Here is a 13,304-nt window from a genome sequence, read left to right as displayed (position 1 = left end):
AGCTCTTTGGCTCCTCTGAGCCAGCCCAGCCACTTTCCACCCATGGTCTCTTCATCTCACTTCTCCCCTCCCACCCTGTTTTTCCTCCCCTTCCTAAACCTCCAGGGCCAGACTTGGCCTTGCACAGATCTGCCTGGGCCCCTTCTGGTGATTGCTGTCTTGTGGGGCTGTTTGTGGCCAGCACAGTCTTGTCTTGTCACGTGGCTGCTGCAGTAGGAGGAGTCTGGCAGGGCCACACAGTGGAGGAGTGGCTCCACAGGCAGCTCTCAGGCCCGTCCTTACCATGCCTCCCGGCCTCGCGCGGGGCAGGCCCAGCTCAGCCAATCGGCTCCACCAATCTTAGAACTGCCCTGGAAACTTGGCTGGGCTTCTGGGCTTGGGGCAGGGAACTGTGGGAGGAAGGCCCAGGTTCCCCTGAAGACACCCTTAGTATCAGGCAGAGAACCAGCCCTCCACCTGGCCAGAGGGACACTGAGTTGTGTCATTCTGCAGCCTCCCGTTCCCTCTAGGGCCCATGGGCCTTGCCCCTGACCCTGGGGACATCCAGCTCAGGTCTGCCCTCATGGCCTCAAGTTAGGAGCTACAAAATTTTAACTAGACATATTGATCATTAACAGGGGGTCGAAAGGAGTCCACACACAGTCTCACTGGGAGGCACAGATTCACAGTGCCTGGGGCCTCCTGTGGAGATGATGGGCCCCCGAGTCTGGTCCTCTGTGAGGCAGGGCCTAAGCAGAGGCCTGGCCCAGAACATAAAGGGCTTGGCCTCAGGGGAGGGGAGGAAGATGGATATTGCAGGCATCTACCCCCCTGTGACTACCCCCTTCACTGCCACCGCAGAGGTGGACTATGGGAAACTGGAAGAGAATCTACACAAATTGGGCACCCTCCCCTTCCGAGGTAAGTAAGGCCTGTCCATTGTGGGAGCTGGGGGAACACGAGTGGCCTTGGGCTCTTTGGCTAGAGTTAGTTTATCATAGGAGAGGAAAAGTCTAGAGTCAGGTGACAGGCAGAAAGCTCCCTGCTAGCCTGTGACCAGGGACTGAACTTCACCCACTTCAGTTACGAGCTGCTAAAGTGTAGTTTTAGCCCCCAGTGTTGTTGTGGGGATCAAACTGGATAATGGGTGTGAAAGTCCTTGTCCACCAGGAACTGCACTGGGAGCAGATGTGAGAGCGTCAGCTGGGGTCATGTGGGTGCCCAGACAGCTGTCTCAGTTATCTCTTGTTTGCATACTTTCTTAGACCAGGCCTTCCTTGGCAGAATTAATTCTCTGTATTGGCTCCTCTAACATGGGTCTCTACCTATATACATGGGTATACCCCTCTCCGAGGTCAGGAACCAAATCATATTTGTGACACTCAACATGCAACAAGCCACAGGTGCAATGAAGGAAGGAAGACAAAAAGGGCAAATTCCACCTGCCCGCCTTCATCCCTCACCATGACAGCCCCTGAAGTAGTACCCTCAGTAGCACCATCTGATAGATGGGAATCTGGGACTCAGAGAGACAGGGTTACTGCCCAAGATCATGCAGCTAATACCTGGCTGAGCCAAGATTTGCTGTTTTACTTCATTCTCTGATTCTCATTGCACTAGACTACTCTGTTTCAACACAGAACATCCTTACTATCTTTGGTATTGGTGTGGCTCTGCCCGAGGCAGCACCATGTAGACTGCGGGCTCTGGTTACAATCACAGTTCTGCCACTGACTTGTATAATGTCTCAAAGCCTCCATTACCCTCTCTGACACATGGGAGTGCTATTGCCCATATGTGGGATGCTTGGGAGAAAAATCTGAGTGACTGCAAGTGAAAGCATGTTGTGACTTGTAGAGTGATATATGTTAGAAGGTTTTGACTCCAATGATGGTAATTTTTTTTTTTTTTTTTTTTTTTTGAGACAGAGCCTCAAGTTGTCACCCTAGGTAGAGTGCTATGGCGTCACAGCTTACAGTAACCTCCAACTCCTGGGCTTAAGTGATTCTCTTGCCTCAGCCTCCCAAGTAGCTGGGACTATAGGCGCCCGCCACAATGCTCGGCTATTTTTTGGTTGTAGTTGTCATTGTTTGGCAGGCCTGGGCTGAATTTGAACCCGCCAGCTCTGGTGTATGTGGCTGGATAAAGTGTACTTTATACACTTGAGCTACAGGTGCTGAGCCGATGATAATAATTATTAAAATAACATGCAACTGACATGGTGACAAAGCCACTTTGTGGCAGTGACCACTGGTCTGAGACCCTATTCATAGCTCTGTGCTGAGGGGATGTGACCCTTCCCTGGGGGATAATGAAGCTCTGTGGATGCCTGCAATGAGCAGGGATGCAAACTAAGTAAATCTCTGCTATCGCTGGGCTCATGGTTTGGGCTTGGGCCTGGTTCTCTTGAAGTAAAGTGGCAAACTCCTTGAACTTCAGCATCAGGATTCAAGGACACTCTTGTTCAGGGTGAGGAGGGTGGGCTTTGCATATCTGTTGTCTGCCTGCCACCAGAGAATTCAGAAACCCTCAGAATCTTTTCTGGACCACCCATCCCTTCTGTGCCACTATCCATGCCTGTAGAGGACAGGAGGAGCCCAGCACAGATTTCGCTAGATTTTTTTTTTTTTGAGACAAAGTTTCACTATGTTGCCCTCAGTAGAGTGCCTTAGCATCACAGCTCACAGCAACCTCAAACTTGGGATTGAGCGATTCTCTTGGCTCAGCCTCCCAAGTAGCTGGGACTACAGGCACCCACCACAATGCCTAGCTATTTTTTGTTGTTGTATTTTTCATTGTTGTTTAGCTGGCCTGGGCCAGGTTCGAACCCACCTGCCTTGGTCTATGTGGCTAGTGCCCTAACCACTGAGCGATGGGCACCAATCTGGTTTTGCTGGATTTGGCATGCCACAGACCAGACGTGTCCACGAGTCTGTTTTCCTCACAACCCACACGGGCTCCTACTCCCAACTGCTCACCCACACACCAGGGAAGCAGTGGGCTGAAGCAGAAAGAGCCTGGCATGGGGCAGTAAATAATGCGGTCAAGAATCCAGCAAATTTCCACGGCACTCTACCCAGGGCAACACCTTGAGGCTCTATCTCAAAAAAAAAAAAAAAAAAAAAGAATTCAGCAAAGTTTACCAGTCACAGTGGCCTCAGGGAACATACTCAACCTCTCTAATGCAGATTCCTCATTTTAGAATAGGAACTGAGCCTCTAGGCTTCTGGCTGTAGGGTCGGCATGTTCCTCCTGAGGAATTCATGGGGCATTGGCACCGAGAGCACCGAGCCAGAGAGTCCTACCACTGCTCCCAGGACACAGTCAAAATGATGAGGAAGGCAGCAGCAAATGACTAGCTCTAAAATCTGTGTTTCTCTTGCCGTCTCCTGGCCCCCTGGGCTAGATTCTGCATCCAGCACTCAGAGGCCTAAGAGAGAACACACTTCACATTGCAAGGGCCCCTATAGCAAGCTAAAGGTCCTCTAAAGAGGAGGTGTGGTCTGGGTGCAGTGGCTTATGCCTGTAATCCTATTGCTTGACCTCAGGGGTTTGAGGCCAGCCTGAGCAAGTGTGAGACCCTGTCTCTAAAAATACCTGGGAATTGTGGTGGGTGCCTGTAGTCCCAGCCACTTGGGTGGCTAAGGCAAGAGAAATACTTGAGCCCAAGAATTTGAGGTGAGCTATGACTCCAAAGCACTCAAACGCAGGGTGACTGAGTCTCTGTCTCAAAAAAAAAAAAGAAAGAAAGAAAGAAAAAAAGGAGGTCAGAACCTGCCTTAAATGAATTAGTGAACAGTTAAAGATTTTTCTGGAAGGTGTTGGCTGAAACTGTGTAGCTTTTTTCAATATTTTTTTTTTAGCACTGCTAATTTGTAGAGCTTATTTGAATAAAGACTATTCTTTTTAAATAAAAGTTATAACCAGCAACAGGAGGGTTGCAGAAGGGCCATATGGCCCTGAACTCACACCCACAAACAACCTCAAAGATGGACTTTGAATTGCTATTTCCAAATGAGGTTATCAGACAACACAGAGATCCTCCAACAGGACTGCAGAGTTAAGGGTCTTAGTGAAACTTTAAGCTATGTCTTCTTCCCTCAGTATGTAGAGGATGGTTTCTTGTGAGAGATATAATATTTTTATATATAATATAGTACGATATGATATGATATGATACATTAAGACTATGACTCTGTTCGGGCCAGGCGTGGTGGCTCACACCTGTAATCCTAGTACTCTCGGAGGCTGAGGCAGGTGGATCGCCTGAGTTCAGGAGTTCAAAACCAGCCCATCTCTACTAAAACAGAAAAACTAGCCAGGCATCATGGCAGGCACCTGTAGTCCCAGCTACTTGGGAGGCTGAGGCAAGAGGATTGTTCAAACCCAGGAGTCTGAGGTTGCTATGAGCTATGATGACCCCACGGTACTCTACCCAGGGTGACAGAGTAAGGCCATCTTAAAAAAAAAAAAAAAAGACCATGACTCCGTTAAAGAAATGTTTTATTTAAAAGATCACAATTTTTATAACCTTCTTTTGGCATTTAAATTTTTAATGTGCTAGATGACTTTGGGGGAAGAAAAATGCAGTGTCCCAGGGCTGTTTCTACCCTGAGAAGACCTGGGTAATACTCAGACTCCCAGTTGTTTGCACCTATGTCATCCCAGCATGCCACCTGCTCACAGCCAGAACCATGCACATTTGCCAAGGGACAAATTCTGGGTTTGCACATACATGACCTAGGTAAGTGGTAGCAGCCCCCATCATGGAATGGCCCTGGGGATCTAAATCCAGGGAAGTCTCCTGTCTATCGGCTATGCCTTCTGAGCCCACTGCTTGTCTTCCCCAATTGTGACCTCATGTTATTCCAGAATGAGCTCTCTCCTGGGACCTTTTCCTTCCAGACTCTTCCCTTTAGTGAGGCTGGGGGCTACAAGTCGAGAAGGAATATGCCAACCTGGCAGCAGAGATGCATCCTGGATAGAGGGAGACACTTGTCTCAGGAAGCCAGGAATGGATGCCAACCCAGTCAACGGAGTCTTTCTGCCATTGCCAACCTGACTCAACATCTTCTGCTCTCTATGGGCCACTGGATGGTAAAGGAGAGAAACCAAAGACTGGACGATAAGAAGTAATAAGTTGCAGGATAGGTTATGAGCAAAAGGCAGAAGGGACTTAGAATTAGAGAAGCTGCCCTTTCACTGACCTTAGGGACAGCTATCAGAGTGGGAGACAGGACCCAGGCTTCAGGCAACGTCTGCCAGGTTAAACATGAGGGATGCTGTGGCATCACCCCACCCCACCCCCACTGCCTTCCTCACAATGGGGTTTATTGCTGAGGTGGGAGGGGCATCGTAGGGGGGCCCAGTAGGGGACCTAGCTACCAGACACCTTTGGGGAGCCTGACCTTTCAAGCATGAGCCATACCATCTGGGCTCCCCCATTCCCAGTGTGTTCTTAGCTCTGCCTGCCCGGCGTGGGGTCCTGGATACCTTCTTGGAGTTCATCCAGCAGCCATCATGCAAGGTGGTGCTGGGGGCTGCCCTTTTACTAGGAGGTGGAGGCCTCATGCTGTGGATTCAGAGAAAGAGAAAGAAGGCAGTCACTGAATCTGCAGAAGATGCGGACAAGTCGCCAGACTCCCACAAAGCAAAAAATGGGAATTGGATCAAATCTCACTTTAGCCGCCTTTCTGAAGAGAAGCTGCTCCCCAACAGTGCCAGCACCTATAACAACTCTCCCCAGCCCGAGAGTGGGAGTGGAGAGGCCAGCACCACCATTCATATGGAGACTGTCACCACCAGGCATGGAGAAGGGGGCACTGCTGTGCGCCGGGAATCTTTTACCAGCAGGCAAAAGGCACCTGGGTCCTCGGTGATTAAAGAGACCCACAAGGAGTCTGGAATATCCTCATCCTCGAATGAGGCCACTTGGGCTGCTGTGGCTGCCTGCACGAGGGAGATTGACAGTAAAGGACGGCAACTGGCTAACTCCATGCTGCAGCGAGCCACGGCCTACCAGCACTCAGGCCACCTTGAGTCCAGGGACATCAATCAGGAGGAGCTGAAAGCCCTTGAGGAGGTGGAACTAAAGCTAAAAACAAATTTCCTCACCCAGCGGGAAAACACCATAGCTGGTGCTAACCACACACACACTTTCTATAGCATTGGTCACCGTGGCCACCAGAGCCACCAGAGCCATCCAGGCTACCAGAGCCACCAGGTTTATCCAGGTCACCTGAGCCACCAGAATCATCATGGCCACCAGAGCCAACAGAGTCACCAGGGTCATCCAGGCCACCTGAGCCATCAGGGTCACCCAGGCCACTCAAACCACCAGAGCCACAGTCTGCCCAACCGCAACCACCAGATCTATGACTCCTGTGAAGCCACCTAACCATGGGTGGAGATGCCCCTTCCCCCAGCAGGGCTGGCTCCAAACAGGCCTGTTTCTCTCTTATGTGGCAATCAGTGCGGTCCAGGATGAGAACTGCTGCCGAAAACCTTTCTTCCTCAGACCCCTACAGGCATTACAGCCCCTTTGACTCCATGAGTGGAGTCAGCCATAGAGGATGGTCCCTGCCAGGAGGGCTGGGAAGAAGCAAAGCAGCTAACACAGACGCTGAGGACCCTGAATCCCCACTGAGAGAAGACAGATGAGGCAGATCCCAGGAGCAGCTGAGAGCCCCGTAGTGATGCCAAAATGCCTGGAACAGAGCCAATAAAGCCTTGCATACCCTCAGTCTGCGTCCAGGGACTCTGTGGGCAGCTGAAGGTCTGGGCAGGGATAGAGGGAGAGGGCTCCTTCTCCAGTAGTCCTGTGTGTCTGACGTTAGCCTAGGGCCTTGGCATTGGGACAGATTTGAGACTCCATAAAAAAGACTCCCTGGTCTTAGATCGGGGGAGGGATACTTCTGGGGCCTCAATATCTGCTAACCTGCTATTGTCAGAGAACGGGGAACTAGCCCAGCCCTGTATTAGGGGAGATAGGGGAAAGAAACGGGTTTGAGAAGAAATTAAGTAAGCCAGGTGGGACGTAGGGTCTGGGCCCTCTTGGTGCCATCCTCACCTTACTTGTTTTCAAGCCCTGTGGCATCCCACACTGCATTTCTCTCTCCCTGCCCCCTGCTTCCCAGGGCCCCTCCCTGACTCCTCCCTCCCAGTTTGTGCCCATTGCTGGGCTGTGACTGTAATGCAGCTATTGCTGCCAGTATTACTAATACTACTAGCAGCTTCCTCTTTTTTTGGAGTTTTAGTATATACCTTGCTCCATAGTCATAGCTCCATGAAGAAGGTATTATCTCAGCTTTGCAAATGAGGCAGCCGAGGTTCAGAGACATAATTTGCCTGAGATGACATGGATAGTAAGTGATATTGCTGGGACTGGATCCCAGTTTGGCTTGAATCAGAGGCCCCACCTTGCCCTGTGCTGCCTCTCAGTCCTCTCCCCACCACTCCCAGATGGCTCTACTTTTCACATGCTTACTGCTGACTGCTTTTCACATGTATGGACACTTTCTCTGCCTTCCCATAAGCCTGGGACTCCTTACCTCCTCTTCCTGGGTCCCAAGAAGCCATTTCTGGGGCAAAGGGTGACCCCCTAGTCAGGTAGCTAAAGGGAAAGCAGGTACCTCCCCTGTCAGTGACAGGCACTAACTCCAAGTGATTCTTTGAAATTTCTTTGGATTTATTGTGGATTTACCATTAGTTCCAAACCTGTGGGTCCCAAACCCCAGGGGCCCAAAATCACTGCAGAGGATAGATAAGTCCATAAACAGCCTAAATGTTGTCAATTGGTTTAATAGAGTGCAATTGGGAGTATTTGAATATTTTGACATTCTTAATCAGTGACTTTATATGAATTTTGATATTTGTATATTTGAAATATTAAAATAATTTCTAATAAAAAATTTTTTTGAGACAGAGTCTCACTTTGTTGCCCTCAGTAGAGTACTGTGGCATCATAGCTCATAGCAACTTCAGACTCCTAGCCTCAAATGATTGTCTTGCCTCAGCCTCCGAAGTAGCTGGGACTACAGGTGCCCACCACAATACCCAGCAATTTTTTTGTTGCAGTTGTCATTGTTGTTTAGCTGGTTTCTGCCGGGTTCAAACCCAACAGCCTCGGTGTATGTGGCTAGCACCATAACCACTGTGCTATGGGCACTGAGCCTGTTTTTCCATTTTTTAGGTAGATACTTCTCATAGGATAATAATCTTCAGTTCCATACAAATTGTTGCAAAAGGCATTAAGCCAATCACCTTAATAACTGAGTAGTACTCTATGGTACACATATAACATTTTATTAAACCACTCATGAATTGATGGGACAATTAGATTGATTCCACATCTTTGCAATTGTGAATTGTATTGCAATAAACACACAAGTAAAAGTGTCTTTTTTTTTTTTTTTGAGACAGAGCCCCAAGCTGTCCCCCTGGGTAGAGTGCCATGGCATAGCTCACAGCAACCTCCAACTCCTAGGCTCAAGCGAGTCTCCTGCCTCTGCCTCCCAAGTTGCTGGGACCACAGGAGCCCGCCACAACACCTGGCTATTTTTTTTTTTCGGTTGCAGCCATCATTGTTGTTTGGCGGGCCGGGCTGGATTCGAACCTGTCACCTTAGGTGTATGTGGCTGGCGCCTTAGCCACTTGAGCCACAGGTGCCGAGCCACAAGTGTCTTTTTAAATAAAATGACTTCTTTACCTTTGGGTAAATACCCAGTAGTGGGATTGCTGGATTAAATGATAGATCTATGTTTAGCTCTTTGATGAATCTCCATATTGTGTTCCATAGAGGTTGTACTAATTTGCAGTCTCACCAACAGCACATAAGCATTCTTTTCTCTCTGCATCCACATCAGCATCTATTGTTTTTGGAATTTTTTTTTTTTTTTGAGAAAAAGGAAAGAGAAAAAAAAATTATTTTTTTTCAGTTTTAGTCAGAGCTAGGCTTGAACCCACCACCCCTGGTATATGGGGCCGGCACCCTACTCCTTGAGCCACAGGCACTGCCCAAGGACAGAGAAATTTATTAATTTCCTGGTAAATGGTAGGCTGGTAGATTCCAGTCTCAAAAAATACTAGCATCCTCTGGAATTTTAATTTAAAGAAAAAAACCTCAAACTGGTAAGATTCAAATAAAGCCTGTAGTTAAAGGTATTATACTAATGTTAATTCTCTGGTTCTGATCATCATACTATAGGCAGATAAGACTTTTTTTTTTTTTTAAGAGACAGAGTATCACTTTATCACCCTCGGTAGAGTGCCGTGGCATCACAGCTCATAGCAACCTCCAGTTCCAGCATGGACTTAAGCAACTCTCTTGACTCAGCCTCCCAAATAGCTGGGACTACAGGCGCCTACTTTAACACCTGGCTAGTTTTTTTTGTTTTTTTTGTTTTTTTTTTTTTTTTAGTTTGGCCAGAGCTGGGTTTGAACCTGCCACCCTTGGTATATGGGGCCAGTGCCCTACTCACTGAGCCACAGGTGCCACCAGCAGATAAGATATTATCATTGGTAGAGGCCGGATGAGGGATCTATAGAAATTCCCTGTACTATTTTTGCAACTTTTTTGTAAGTCTAAAAGTAACTCAAAATTTAAAGTTAAATAATGTTTTCAAACAATTTAGATGTGAGTACATGTCAAAATTTTATTACAGTTGTGCTACAAGCAAAATTACTTCTAGGCAGCCAACTCTAATACATACTCTTAATAAGGAGATATCTATATCTATATATATATATTTTTTTTTGAGACAGGGTCCTATTCTGTCTCCCAGGCTAGAGTGTAGTGGAGTCATCATAGCTCATTACAGTCTCAAACTCTTGGGCTCAAGTGATCCTCCTGCAGCAATTGTCCCTGACCTTGATGATTCCAGGCAAAGTCAGAAAAGTGCTAGGCAAAACAAAATGCTGTGGGGGATTGAAGGGTTCTGGGGACTTCTATGTGTGTGTGAGTAGGCAACAGGAAGTACAAGGGGCAGGTAATGGAAGTGCAGAGCAAAGAGGTCTAGTGAAGGGATTCCAGGAAGAGTTCCCAGAGGAGGTGGTAGTGATGATGGACCAAGAGGGTGTAACAGGCAGGGACAGAGGAAATTACTCAGATGATTCCTTTGGCCGCAGTAAGTCACCATGTGCTTGTGCATGCCCGGATCTCCCCAAAGCAGCCAGTGTAGCCTCTGAAATGAGAGTGAGCTGTCATCTTACAGCTGGAGGTGATTTCAAGATTGAGCACCCTCCTGATTTCAAGATTGAGCACTTTCTCCTGACCCCGTAAGAATGACAACCAATACTTACTGAGCACCATGTTCTAGTCTAAATACTCTTAAGTAGGCTCAGCGCCTATAGCTCAAGCGGCTAGGGCACCAGCCACATAGACCAAAGGTGGAGGGCTTGAATCCAGCCTGGGCCTGCCAAACAACAATGACAACTACAACCAAAAAAACAAAACAAAACAAAACAAAACTCTAAGTAGTATATCATTTAAACTTTAAACCGACTCTTTGAAAAAAGTACTAATATTATTGCCATTTTTTAGTTGAGGAAGCTGAGGTTTGGTTAAGTCACTTTCTCAATATCTCTTAGCTCGTGAGGGAGCCACTCTGAGGGGTAGTCCCCAGCTTCTCTGACTTCATGCATCTGGCTGCTCCACTGTATCACCTTCCTACTTCTCTGCCACTCACTTTCCTCTTGCCTGCTCTGTCTGGGGCTTGGCCTTTTCCTGGCTCTGACCTTCTCTTTACACTAAGGGAGGCACACAGGCCTGCAACTGCACCTCTAGCCAGGATGAAGGAGGGGGTTCCATGCACAGGATTCATAGAGCCTTCTGGTACATTTCGTCATCTAAGAACAGCCCGATAAAGTAGAATTGAAATGATTTCCTCATTGGGTGTGCCTATGGCTCAGAGGGCAGGGCGTCGGCCCCATATACCAAGGGTGGCAGGTTCAAGCCCAGTTCTGGCCAAACTACAATGAAAAAATAGCCAGGCATTATGGAGGGCACCTGTGGTCCCAGCTACTCAGGAGGCTGAGGCAAGAGAAGAGGCAAGAGAATCGCCTAAGCCCAGGGGTTGGAGGTTGCTGTCAGCTGTGATGCTACAGCACTTTACCGAGGGCAATAAAGTGAGATTCTGTCTCTTAAAAAAAAAAAAAAAGAGAGAGAAAGAAAGAAAAGAAATGATTTCCTCGACATTCCAGAGAAAAGAAAACGCTGACTCAGACATGAGATGCAACTTGCTCAATAGCCAGATGTGACTCTGGAGTCTAGTGCTCCCTGACTACACCCATGCTCCTCCCTCCCCAGCCAGGCATGTCTTCCTCTTGGGAGTCAGACCCCAGTCGGTTGGCCCCCTTAAGACAGGGGGAGGGCTGTGCCACCCTGGGCCTTTTTTTTTTTTTTTTTTTGAGACAGAGCCTCAAGCTATCCGCCTGGGTAGAGTGCCGTGGCTTCACAGCTCACAGCAACCTCCAACTCCTGGGCTCAAGCGAGTCTCCTGCCTCCGCCTCCCAAGTAGCTGGGACCACAGGCGCCCGCCACAACGCCTGGCTTTTTTTTGGTTGCAGCCGTCATTGTTGTTTGGCGGGTCCGGGCTGGATTCGAACCCGCCACCTTAGGTGTATGTGGCTGGCGCCTTAGCCATTTGAGCCACAGGCGCCGAGCCGCCACCCTGGAGCCTTGAGCGCAGGGGCCTGCCTTCCAGAGCACAAGCCCCAGCTATCCTGCTGTTCAGGCCAAGTCCAGTCACCGGGCTCTGGGGTCTCTGGAACTGACCACAAGGTGCCTCTGGAGGGAGTGACTGTGGCTGAATTGGTGACACAGAGAGAAGCTATCCCAGCCCAGAATGGTAAGTGAGGTAGAGAGGAAGGGGTCTTTGTCATTTGAATAGAGAAAGTGGCAAGAGCTTGGTCTCTAAATCCTTCCTTAGTCAAGGGGTGCTGATGCGTCGTGGCTAGACTGGAATCTCACCCAGGGATGGCAGCCCTTTTGAATGGGCCTGACCCACTGGGAAAGCACTGGGGCTTTATGGATCCAGACACAAGGAGGTTCCTGCCTTCACTTCTAATCTGACTCAGAAGAACTCTGAAGTAATACAATGGAAGCCAAAAGCTATTTGCCTCAAGATGTTCCCTACAATGTTACCAAAACGGGGGTGGGGGGGCACTAAATAGCCAGGGCAAGATATCCTGGCAACCTACTCACTGGAATATAATGTGTAGTGAACAGCATGGAAAAAGGCTTGTGGTGTGAAGTCGAATCGACATTACACTGTGTCCCCTGAAGGATGACTCACAGGAACAATTTCTCTTGGTCCCAGTGCCAGGAAACTCTGTGTTTCTCCAGGACACTTGCTTTGCTTTTATCTGTTGGGCTCTACATGTCTGCTAAGTGACCATGTTTCCCTTTTAGCTTTGACTGTCGGGAAGCTCCAAATCACACTTATGGCTCATCTCTCACAACTGTATGGCAAGGATTTTGTACACCAATACTGCTCTCACCTTGACCTTTTTGTCCTTCTCCTAAATATCCTTCTAATAGTTAACAATCTTGTGTTGTATGCTGTAGTTGTAAACTAGTTCAGTTTTTTTTTTTTAATGGAACAGAGTGGAGACGAAAAAAGAGAAAGTCACATGACAAAAAAGGGAGAGAAAAATGATTCTACTGACATTCTCCTTAGTTTTAGCTGAAGAACACCAATTCTGCTCATCGCCCCCCTTTTTTTTTTGAGACAGAGTCTCACTCTGTCGCTCTGGCATCATCATAGCGATTCTCTTGCCTCAGCCTCCTAAGTAGCTGGAACTTCAGTTGCCTGCCACAATGAACTTCTGCTGGTCTCTTGAAGAAATAAAAGATAAAGAATTGACAGTTGTTATCTGGTACAGGTTACAGGTTACTGGTTAGGAATGTCAAATCTACATGATTGATAGGGTGGCGCCTGTGGCTCAAAGGAGTAGGGCACCTGCCCCATATACCAGAGGTGGTGGGTTCAAACCCAGCCCTGACCAAAAACTGCCATAACCCCCCCCAAAACACCCCCCAAAATGACATGACTGATAAAAGAGGAAAATGCAAAATAAAACAACGAGATATTACCCAGAAAATTGGCAATAATTTTCTCTGACAATACCAAGAAGTGGCAGGAATGGACATGAATAGGTGCTTCTTTGAGGCTGACTACAGATACCACACACATGCAGGTGCACATAGCTATGACTTAGCAATCACACACCTAATTGTCCTTAATCATATACTTAAGTGGCTCAGCGCCTGTGGCTCAAGTGGCTAAGGTGCCAGCCACATACACCTAAGGTGGCGGGTTCTAATC

General features: G+C 48.2%; 2 protein-coding genes across 2 annotated transcripts in view; both read left to right on the top strand.

Moving 5' to 3' along the window:
- The first annotated feature begins 409 nt into the window (after positions 1–409).
- HOGA1 (4-hydroxy-2-oxoglutarate aldolase 1) overlaps positions 410–13,304 on the top strand; it is a 25,795-nt gene continuing 12,900 nt past the window's right edge. Inside the window, exon 1 of the mRNA XM_003787294.3 lies at positions 410–900. Coding sequence (XP_003787342.1) covers positions 690–900 — 211 coding nt within the window. The 5' untranslated portion in view covers positions 410–689. The remainder of the gene's footprint in view (positions 901–13,304) is intronic.
- CUNH10orf62 (chromosome unknown C10orf62 homolog) lies at positions 4,493–7,187 on the top strand. The gene has a single exon (XM_012803594.2). It carries the CDS (start codon positions 5,549–5,551, stop codon positions 6,374–6,376), a length of 828 nt encoding a protein of 275 aa, XP_012659048.1. The 5' UTR covers positions 4,493–5,548; the 3' UTR covers positions 6,377–7,187.

Source organism: Otolemur garnettii, unplaced genomic scaffold, assembly GCF_000181295.1.
Source record: "Otolemur garnettii isolate 467f Iridium unplaced genomic scaffold, OtoGar3 scaffold00021, whole genome shotgun sequence".
Taxonomy (NCBI): Eukaryota; Metazoa; Chordata; class Mammalia; order Primates; family Galagidae; genus Otolemur; species Otolemur garnettii.
The sequence above is the reverse complement of the archived record's forward strand: the minus strand, read 5'-3'. Positions and strand labels throughout refer to the sequence as shown.